Below are 12,102 nucleotides of genomic sequence, written 5' to 3' on the forward strand. Positions count from 1 at the left end.
AAGGGTCTTGCCTGTTTTCCTCACCATGTATCCTGAGCACCTTTCATAATATATATTTGTTGAGTGGTTGGATGACTGAATACTGCAGCCATACCAAGGAAGTTGGACTATTGATGTTATCCCAGTCCTCAAGCCTTGCTGATACATCTCTGAGCATCCAGTGGCACTTTTATCCTAACCATAATGCAGGTGTATCGTGGAGTAATGTGTGAAAAGCCACAGTGAGTATGTCTTCACAAAGTATAAAAGAGTTTATGGAACACATAGTCACATTGCCCCAGATGAGAAAATAAAAAAAACAACAACATTATTCTGACATTCTCCATGCTATAAAAATAGTGCATCAGCAATAAATGCATCAGCATTTTAAAAAATCAAACAAATATAGTGTTAAAGAAGTAATAAGCTTGTGCAAATTTAATGATGCTCAGATTAGCAAGTAGTAAGTAGCCTAGTCTACTTACTTTTTATTTACATAATTTTTTTCCTCCAGATTCTATCATTTATATTCTAGATAGGATTGCTTTTGACTTCAAAGTGTTGTTAATCAAAGTAATTTTATAAAGAAAAGAATTTTCTTTATTATAATTATAAATAAGCTCTTCTCAAAATACTTGGCCTGAAGTGATTTCCCTTTCTATCTTTCCCTGTTTTAACATCAGATTCTCTTTTTCTCAAAAGTCATGTTTTAAACTGTGCTCTGCTTCTGAAGAACTGAGGGAATATGTTAGTGTTCATGTGGATTGTTTCTTTCAACACAAAGATAGAGCATGCCTGCTGCTTTCATACTCTTAGAAGCTGGTCTCTTCCATAGCATGTATACATATGAACCACTAGCCTAAGCATGCAGCTCACCTGAAAGATACTCAAACATCATAAATGACATAGTAGTGCCATCAAAATTTGCAAAGACATGGATTCCTTTGAAACTGTCAGTTGTTCCAAAGTTTATTTTCAATATCTCATTGCAGCAATTTGCACTATTTTTTTACATTCTATTATGATGCAGATTTATGACATTACTTCAAAATGTTATCTTTTTAATAGAAAAAAAATCTCAAGAAAGAAAATTGCTTTTCATCTTTGATTTCTTCATATCCGTTCATTTAATCCATAGTTTAAGAATTGTGATTACTTTTAGTTAAATACAGTAGTACCAAAATAATAAATATTATTCTAAATCATTCACCTTCACTCATTTCTATATTCTCAAGAGGTATATATTACAGTTATATAAAATCGACTAAATTTCAATGGGAAAAATTTAATAGTTTTACAATGACACCAACTGCTGGGATGTCTAATTTCTTAAAGTCATTGCATTTTAATGTTCATCAGTTTGGAAAAAAAATATGGCAACATATTGCAATTTTTATTTAAAATCTATTGAATTCTGACATTGTCCTCCATATGAAGCAGATATAGTTAGGTTTTTTTCCATCCTTGATGCTAGTTTTATAAACTATAATTTCTCCTAAAAACTTCCATGAAAAGATTTAGCCTGTTTTCAATTATTCCAGAACAATAATGGCCACATCCTTAAATTCTCCCATTCTGAGGAATTCTTCAGAGTCAGTTTATCTCAAAGGGTGCTTGGTAAAGAGTGTGAGGAAAGAGGAGAGCAAGGTCATTACTAGAGATTTCCATCTATCAAGATGGGACTCACTGGAGCCTGGAGCTCTAAATAATCGTAAAAATTTCAAAGACGTGTTCTGTTAAGAACAGACATATTTCTCATGGCCAACTTTCTAAGTCAGGAGCTAATAATATCTTCAACCTACTTGCCTTTTGCAGATATGTGTGACACAGAGTACAGATAATTTCTGCTGAATTGAACCCATAATGAAGGAATGTATAATCTGTTCTAATGTATTTGAGACCTAAAGTATGTTACCCTTCATCAAAGGGAATGATAAAAAGCAGCATTAATATGGCTGGTTAGTAATTATTTTGAAGCTCATAATTATTCTCCAGTTAACTATGGAGAAATGCTGATATTTTTATTCCTTTTTTAAAAAATAAAGGCTCATGGTCAGATTCTGAAATATAAGAATGTCCTTTTTAAAGGCTGATACTTTGAATCATGCTTATGTTAATTGCAAAAGAACTATTTTGGATTTAAATGAGTTAAAAGTTCATGATCAGAGTTCCCTTTACCTTCCTTGGTCCTGTTGTTTCACCACTGAATCTATTTATTGCCTATAGGAGATATAAAATATAGTAATTACTCTCACTCCCTTTCAAAATGACATGAGGTCTACTTTCCTATTAACTCTAATGAGAGTTATGTGTGCGTTCTTCAAGGAGCACAGACCCCATAGAGTTTCAAGGTAGAATAAATCACTTCTACATTCAGGTTTTAGAAGATTCTCTTGCTTTATATCTTGGTGCTGTAAGATACCCGTTTAAACTGCTGGTATTGAAAATGCACTATTTGTGGTTAAAACAGACGTAAGCTGGAGTTGAAATGTTGTTAATGATTGTTATTTCTGTTGAAGGATAAATGTCTTACCCTTTGGAAAATTCATGTTGATCAACTTGCAAGAATTTGTGGCCGCTAAACTATTAGGCCGCTAAACTATTAAACTATTAGCTTGACTATTAGGCAAGCTAAAATGTGCTTGCCTAATAGCCATAAGAAAATTAATAATTAACTCTTACAATATTTTCCTTCTATTTAAATTTTTAATGTCAATAATTCAATCAATTATAACAGTTTAGAATGAAGGAGAAAAATGAGCCAGAGTTTCCGATATCCTAGAAAGGAGAAGGTTCAAGGCAATGGGCTATTTTGTCTCCAGCCTGGGAATAAGGAATCTTGTGATCCTGTAGGGATCTGTTTCTGTAATCTACTGGTATAGATTTACTTTATTGAGGCTTCCTCAGAGAAATCAATATTGACTTTCCCAATTTGCAATTATATAAACCATATATAAATATCTCAGATATTATTCTCAGTGCCTTTAGGCATTGGCTATAAAAAAAATGTTTTCTTTCTTTTTTAAGTCAATTTCATCAAAAATTGTAATTAGCTCTCTTCTTCCCAAGGAATTTACAAAAATAAGATGTGTAAAAAATTATTAAGATAACTCAGTTAGGCTGAAATCACAAATATTGTTGGAACCCATACTGTGGGAACAATTTAATATCATCTAATAATAATGTTTTATTTAGTTTTCAGTGAATGAAATTCTTTAGTTGAGAGAATTCTACTTAATTCTTCTCTAGGATAATGATGTCTCCATCTATTTATGATGCTGAAACATTATCTGTATCTGTTTCTAACCCTTTAGATTTACTATAGTGAAAGATGTCCCATGTAGTAGATGTATGTAATCATTATCCCACATAAGTCAAGAGATATGCAGCTTCCTGAGTAGAGAAGGTGATAATAAATATGTAGCAAAAAGCTGGTTCAACCATTTTCTCCATGGAAAAATTTGCATAGAATATACAGTATTATTTACATGGCTTCTCTTCTTGCTCAAACTGAGAGTCAAAACGCAGCAGAGAACTATGTCCCACATTCAAACAAGTGGAAGATTATGTTTTAATAAAAATTCTCTTACTGTCACATTTCATGTAGACCAAGAACTAGCAATTCTGTGTGTGTGCAAAGTACGTAAAACTACTGGCTCATGGTTGTAGAACCTAAAGGATTTCCTGAAGAGGTCATGTAAATTGTCTTGGGTACACTTGGGGACACTTCCATCTGAATTCTCCAAGAGAGATATCTTAAAAAGCCCTGCACAAAATGAAGAGTGTGACTTAATTTAATTGTGGTAGGTTTTATATGTCTCCAAATATTAGTGAAGTGATGATTCAGCAAAAAAAAAAAATTGAATTCACATTAGTGATTTCTTAATACAGCCAAGAATTAAGCAAATTCAGTAATTTAACTGAAATGTGAAAGTAGATAATGGTTTGGCAGTAATAAACAATTACCACTGTACTTAATCTGTGTTGTTAACAAGTAAATAAATCCAAAAACCAAACTTCTATGTAAAGTCCTTGAAAATAAAAGAGCAAGAAAATATATTTGCTGAATTCTATTCCTTTACTGCTTTAGGTAATTACAGAAAAATAAAAAGCTTGAAAATACAATTTTCAAAGTCTGATATTTTACATTTTAAAATTGGAAATATTTCAAATATAACTCTGATAATATCAATTTAAAAATTTAAGTTAAAAGTATTTCTATTTTTCATGAACTGAGGATTCTTTTTGCATTCAAACAGGGTTATATTAAAGAAATGTAGATTTCTGTGAACTTGTAACTAAGTGCCAATTAACATAAACTATTGCTTTCATTTAGATTTTCTCTTAATGGAATGATTACTTTCAAGAGTGATTATAAATGTATTTCATTTAAATTACTGTGTACAGCTCCTCTGTCTGTATTTGAAATGACCTTGAAACCATGACCTTACAACTGAGTAGTCAACAGGTCCCATAATCAATTTCTCCATTTCCAATCTTTTGATCTTTGCCACTTCTTGCTATTTTTCAAGGCTGTCTGTCTGAGGTGATGAACCATAACTGTATTATATCTTATGTTTTTCAGTTTTCTGGAATGTTTTTCATTCTTTGTGGGTTATGATATTAGGTATAGTTATGAATTATAAACATAATGCACAGTAATTGCTGAATACTTAGAAATCGTTCTCAAAAATGTTTAACAATCTTTCCCTATGAAGTGTGCTTAGAATTAATGCCTGCTTCTTTACTTTTTATATTAGTGAAATCACATGACTTGCAGTCTTTTTTTCCCTTTCCTTTTCTGTGACTTTTTTATGCATGACAAATTCTCTTGCTTACTGCTATGTGGTTGGCTGTCTTTTAACTTGAGTGTCCTGTGTTTGTAATGATCGCTTTTTGCATGAAGATTATGATATGTCATACAAATTAAGTGATTGTGAAAACAAAAAGATATGTGGGGTTTCCTTGCATTTTTTGTGCTGAATATGTCAATTATGTGACGCTTAAAATTACTTTCATGTGGCCTTTGACTTCCCCTTTGTTGTGCTCCTGTATTCTAGCAAATTAGTATTGTTAAGTACAATAAAACATTTATTAAACATTCACAGTGTTTTAATACAATCGTTATCCAAAGACATGATCTCATTATAAATAACTATACTGGGCATGAAATTGCACTAGGGCATGGTTCCATTATATTCCTAAATTGATTATGAAATATAAGCCCTGACTTTGTAACTACCTTAATTGCTCAACACTGACTTTCATTGATGGTACCTTTGCTCTTCTGAGTGATGAGATTACCTGTTCATACATTTGTGCAATTTGCAAATGTTTTAAATCTACAGCTAATATTTAATCAAAACACATGGGGAAATATTTGTGTAATGACAAGTAATTTTAGAAAGTCACAGTTTTCAATAATGTAGGATATAAAAATGCATAAAACGCAAGTGTTAATGCTCTTACAAAAAAATAGAGGAAAAAGAAAAAAAAAAACCTTAAAAATGTTCATATGTCTGTTTTCCTCAATGTTATTATATTGTCCCAAATTAAAGAATGACTTTAGCTTACTTTTTTACCATTTTCACCAATTTTAATTAGAAAAGGCACTGAATAAGTTAAGGTCTTTCAGCTAATAAAACTGTTTACTTTTTTTGTATGCAGTGAGTATTTAAAAAAAATCATTTTCTTTGCTTATGACTTTAGTTTCAAACCAGAATGTATTTTTTTCATGCTGGAAATAATCACAAATCAAATCTTCAATGAGATATTTTGGGGAAAGGGATTTTTTCTTAAACAAAATAGATAATCAACTTTGACTTAAACACTTCCCCACTCTTTTTGGAAATATCCTTGAGAATTTTAGTATTTACATTTATTTTTTCCCCTCAGTCTTGTTTATTCTTGAATTGTCTTTTTTTTTCCCTCCATTTCTCCGTTCTCAATCCTAGGTCCCCTTACAAAGAAACAGACAGATGATTTAGGTGATAATGACGGTGCTGAAGATGAAGGTATTTTTTTCCACCAAATCTATTTGCATGACAAGGGCCTCAGTCACTTTTTCCACCCCTTTCTATTTTTTTACTTCTTGTCTTTTTTTAAAAAGTTGTTTTTAATTCCCGTTTTTGATGTGTTTTGTCTTCTTGCTTGTTGTTACATATAAATATACATTTTTAATTTTTTAAAAAATGAATGTTAAGTTTTACATTTTGATACCAACCATTAAAATGTTTTAAAAAGAGGGGCATTTTTTTTTGTTTTCTTGAACTGACTTTTGATATGTTTCATCCCACGTTTTGACTGAAATTTGTCCATATTCTTTGAACTAACAACCTCTTCCCCTGTAGTCTCTCTGTACCCATTCTGCATGTTTTCTAATATATGTAAATATCTTACCCAACATCAAAATGTATTTAATTTTTATATTTGATATTTGCTTAAAAAGAATCCCAAACACAATAATAGGAGGACAAAACTAAAAGCTGATATAAAGTGTTTCTTAAGCATATAAAGTTTATATTTTAAAAATAGTGTTTTTTGTTGATTTGCTTAAATATCACATAAATAAGTGAAATTTTATAGATAAAACATCATATCTATTGAGATAACTGTAGTGAACATTTTATGACAGCTAAAACACTCTGGACCACAAATAGTGCATATTTTGGGTAAAATTTATAGGGTTTTTTTTTTTAATAAGAATATATGAATATCTTTTAATTTCAAAGCCACATAATTCTAGATTGGCAGATAAAATTATACTAACTTTCAAAGCATTGCCAACTATAAGTACTAAAACATTCCCTACTTTATTAATATCAAAACAGGTTTTTCTCTTTCCAACTTCCTTATGACATATAATTCTGATTTTCTTTGTAAATCTAAGTACACACTACATTGATTTGAGATTTCTCATTCCATTGTGGACTTTACCTAGTGCTAAGTGGAGTGTGTAGAAAGGCCCATTGATTCTTTCAATTCATCTTGGTTTTAATTCCAGCTTTTTTTAAATTCTACCTTAGTTATAATTCTTACAGAGATGATTAGCGTAATCCAAGGTTTAAAAGTAATTCTCAGAATCTTAGAAATTAAATCTCATAAAGATGTTAATAATATGGTAAGAAAGGTTTTCCAAAATAAAATAATCCATAAGCAGGCCAGCAGAAGTGCTAGTTCTATTAAGTACAATTAAGAATGAATAAATCCTTACTACAATTTGAATTGTTTTTATTGAGATATATATTAAATAAACTACTTCATAGTAGAAAAATTATAAAAGTATTGAAAGCATAAAAATTAAATTGGATGCTATTAGTTTTATAATATTTAAGAATTATTTTGTCATGAAATTTTTGACCTTTGATTAAAAATTTATTTACTATGAACCCCAACAGTGAATTAAAGATTAAACACAAATCAATCATTAATATTTAAAATAAATCATTGTAGCTGCCAAGAGTTACAATTTTGAATGCTAAATAAATAAAAATAAGCATCATCAAAATACAAATTGTGATTTTTTAAAAAAATACCGTTAGAAATTTGAAATATTCAAACACTCAGGAAATTTATTGACTTTGAGGACACAGTTTACTGTTTCCAATGCTCTAAAGAAGACTGCTTCTACTTGGGGGCTTTGGGACTTGTTAAACCTTCTTAACTCCTAGACATTTTTTAATCTAATAATACCTAAGTATAAAGGACTTCTTAGAGTGTAGCTTTGTAAACTCCAAATTTTCTCAAAATACTCATAGGATTAGTATACCCCATTATTCTATTTTTAAAAAATACTTTTATTAATGATTTAATGTGATTTTTTCTTATAGTAAAAAAATAGCATCAAGTAAGACATTTACATGTTCACAAAAGATACCTCTGTGTGACTATAGTAGAGCTAAGCCCTGTAAATATGACTCTATTTCAAGACCTATTTTGAAGCATATGTAACATTTTTAAATAGTCATTAAAAATATCTTAAATCCTATTTACATTGACAGTATTCAGGTTAAGCAATAAACCAGTCAGTCATAAAAGTTATCAAATCAATAAATATTTCTGAATGCTCAGAAGTGTAGAATGCCAAAGCAGTAGATTCATGTTTAGTCTCTTCCTCTGTGGTGCTGTTTTGGATAATTGTTTAGAAGAGAAGAAAGATAAATTCAGATACCCTCCAGGATAAAAACCTCTGTAGAAAAGTCTGAGCATCTTCTATGCAATTTCTTTTACAATAATTTTCCTGACTGATCATGAAAAACCAAGGGCAATTTTCACCTTTAATTTGTTCCAAATTTTGAATCAACATTAATGGACATAAAGCGACAACTATAAATTATTTGATAAAACACTTATTTAGATAGACGGAAGTCTAGTTATCTGGTTATTTAAATGGAATTCTCCATTATTTCCTGATAACCCTATTCTATACCTGATTTCCAGGTCCTTATCTAAGCCACTGTATTCAGAGGTGACCTGAGACACAGAGGCATGCCCTTCAGTAACTTAAACTAATCCAAGCCTCTTAGTGGAGCACTAGTCTTCACTTCTAATCTCGTCTGTGTCTTTGCCATTGTTCTTTTGCCATCTTTAGGCCAAACACAATTGTGTCACTTTTCATTTGTGTTTAATAATAACCAAAAGAACCTCATATTTTATAGGCTATTTTAATAGTTCCGAAAAGACTAATCTGAAGTGATAAATGGGTAAAGCAATAAATACTTTTATCAATTCATTTGGGAATTTAAGAGATATTTAAACAATTTTTAACTGTGCTAAGAATACTTTAATATTAATATTTCAATATTCAAATGCAATTTTATATTCTACATAGAGTTTGTAGATTTTTTGTATTTTTAAAATAAAAATTATACCTTTAAGTACTGTTTAATAAACATGAATTCAGACAACCATCAACTTCAATATTATTTTGCTGATTTGAAATGATAACTGAAGTTCATAAAATGAGTAGGGAGCACAAAAATATCTTGAACTATCTCTAAATATATTGGAGGAAGATTTTATTGAGGTAATATTCCACAATTTAAAAAGAGTTAAATTCTAAAAACTCTAAAACATGGACAATTAAAAACTTCATGAGTCTGTAAATAAGAAAGAAACCAGTAAATGTAGTTAAGGAGTTGTGCGACAAATAATTGTCCACTAGGAAGATTAAAAGGAATTGTGATTCAAATACTAGTTGTCAGGCATAAATAAATCCCCATTAACTGCTCTAGATCTATTGATACTTGATACTTTGGCTTAAAATTTTGATTTATCAGGAAAAAGGAAAATAGTTACCAAAATTTAAAACCAATGTGCTACTCAAATTACAAGTTTATTATTTTTTAATGTGAAAAATTACTTTCTTATCAAAAATTTAGAAGAAAAATAATCATCAGTTATTTCTCTCTTAACATCCCATTCTTTTCAGGCACCTAGATGCCTAGCAAAGTTTTAAAAAATGGCAACAACATAAAATACAAACATACATTATGAACATTTGTGGTTTTACTGAACCAGAGCAAGTGTTTTCATCTCTGAGTATGTTCATTTGATTTTAGTAAATTCAGTAGCAACTGTTCAAGCAAAGTCAGAAATCTAAAGTGAATTCCACCTTATATACAAGGAAAGATATGAGACAAGTTTTAGAGGGAACCATTGGCTGTCATAAATTATGAATTACTAAAGTACATCTAATATATTTGCAGTAAGACATAATGGCTCCCCAAAATTTTATTATTAAAATCATGGCATTAGCAGATAGTATTTAATAGTAGGCTGTCTGATTATTTTCATTTTTAAAGATTCTGATTCTTTTCAAAATTAAAGTAAATATAGATACAATTTAAACTAGTTATATTTATTATAATAATCAAAAACACCTATAGACTATGGAGAAAAGTAAAGTGTAGGATAAACCTCTGTGATGAAACACTATCAAAATAAATCTAAGATGGCCCTCTCTGATAAAACACTATCAAAGAACTCTAATTGTTCAGTAATAGAAACATAGCATTTTCCCAAATTTTATTTGCGATATAAAGGGTGTTTATACAAGAATTTTACTTACTCTGGTAATTAACAGCCTATACAGCATTAATTTCAGGGTTACTTCAAGCAAAAATAAATATTGTTCAGAACACATCATTAGAATTTTATAGAACTTTCTGGAAAAGAATTGTTAGACGTATTAACTTCTTAGGCAAGTCTGAAATCTTTGAGAAATTTTAAAAGACAAATTGGAAATTAGAACCAGCCCAAACTAGCAGTAATCTTTTCAAGTCTAATTTAAAAAAAAAATAGATACCACTCAAAATAGTTCCTAGAATCTATCATCATATGTTCAGTGTTTTCTAACAGTGTCCACTCCATTTTATTATTAGATATAAACTGTGGCAGGTCTTCTCAACGTGTGCCTGTATTGTTTTCCAGGTGAACAGAATGGTTCTACCAAGATTTCATTACTGTTCACAGTTGGTGCTTTGTAATTCTATGTAATTTTAATTAAAGAAGAATTCTGAAACAGCCCCCTTCTGTGCTACCTCCAAGCATACAATTAGCAGAGTACAGTGTCTGCTGTGAACAGTCAGTTAATGATTTCAGTTTAATAATTTATTATTGCTTTTTCAGTGCCAACCATAGTAGGAGAATGAGCTAAAACTATATGCAGCAAATAGGCATTTAAGGAGGATAGTTTAAAAAATTCAAAAGGATTATTTTCTCTGCGTAAACCTAACATCTCCACAAGCCCCCAAATCTTTACAAATGAGTGAATACCAATTGCTCTCCCAGGGATTTAAAGAGAAAATACATTTAGGTTTTCCTGCTAAATTAAGTCAAACTTAAAATTGTCTTTTTAAAAAGTCTCTCAGTTCTGCAGTGAGCTAGTTTCCCAACTAGAAATTCTGGACAAACCAGTTGAGCTGCAATTATTGATCCTAAAATAACTTTTCATTTAAAGAAACCACTTTATTATTACAGTAGAAATATTTAGGCATTTATATTTTTAAAAAATCTTTTTTTTACAGGAAATGTAAAGAATCCTTTAAATACTCACCAGTTTTTTCAAAGTTTATATTATATTAGTCCATTCTGAAAGCTGAACCCTCAACCTTAAATATTTAAGTTTGATAAAAACTGTCAAAAGCAAAGGAACAAAACCATGCTTTTAAATACACTTTTATATTGGAATTTAAAAATATAATATGCTTGATGTAATTTTATTTTAATTGTAGGTAGAAGAGATGATGGACTATTATGTAATAGTAATGTTTTAAATGTGTATATATTCACAATAACATGTGCTTTGCAATTTTTAATCTACATGATAGTTAAAATCATGTTTGCCGAATTACACCTTAGAATTTTTCTATAGAAATTAGTCTATTTTAAATACCAATTAAATTATCCAATTTCCCTTATATATGATTTCAAAATTCTGGTTGAAAGCTACATAATTGGAGAGAAGTATCTTAGGAAAGTAAATACAGTTGATTAAAGTTCAGAGCTATAGAGATTACATCATCATCACTCTAAATTGTGGCACTTTACACTTGGAACTAGCTTTATCCTGTCTCATGTCTACATAACAAAATCATAGAACCAAAGTGGGGCTGAGAAGAGTATAACAGTTACAAAAAGAGTTGAAAAATATAATTTAGGCTGTTTTCTACTTCGAAAGAGTAGGAATAGGTAAAATTAGCAGGTAAATTGGACTCAACTAAGGCATAATTTTAAATGACAGTCCCCTAAATACAGCAACAAAAATATAGACATATATTGCTTTACTGCTTACACATTCATCTGACAGTACTTAAGTAGTGAAATAAAATTTAAAAAATGAATAACAGTGTTATAATTACATTCACAAATAGGGGCATAAATTATTCACTGTAATTAAGATTCATTCAACAAAATACAGTAATTAAGAAATGGAAAAACAGAGTGTTTTATTTACGATAGTAGTGTTACTTTTGTCCTTAGTTTATGGTTCATAATTTCCATATGAGGTCTACAACATTTTTAAAAAGTAGTTCAAAGAATCATTATTATTTTATTATTTCTTTCGTTTCTACTGTCATGTCAGGAATTAATCAAAAAGCACTAAAATTCATACCGACTTTC

General features: G+C 29.9%; 1 protein-coding gene across 9 annotated transcripts in view; it reads left to right on the forward strand.

Moving 5' to 3' along the window:
• The window catches only part of NLGN1 (neuroligin 1), a 995,729-nt gene that overhangs the window by 548,332 nt on the left and 435,295 nt on the right, over positions 1 to 12,102 (forward strand). For 8 of the 9 annotated variants that reach the window (XM_023524764.1, XM_023524785.1, XM_023524777.1 and 5 more), the window contains one exon: positions 5,934 to 5,993. The exons of the other annotated variant lie outside the window; for it this stretch is intronic. In XM_023524764.1, the coding sequence (XP_023380532.1) occupies positions 5,934 to 5,993 (60 nt within the window). The remainder of the gene's footprint in view (positions 1 to 5,933; positions 5,994 to 12,102) is intronic. 9 annotated transcript variants of the gene reach the window in all.

The sequence above is a fragment of the Pteropus vampyrus genome, unplaced genomic scaffold (assembly GCF_000151845.1).
Source record: "Pteropus vampyrus isolate Shadow unplaced genomic scaffold, Pvam_2.0 Scaffold12, whole genome shotgun sequence".
Taxonomy (NCBI): domain Eukaryota; kingdom Metazoa; phylum Chordata; class Mammalia; order Chiroptera; family Pteropodidae; genus Pteropus; species Pteropus vampyrus.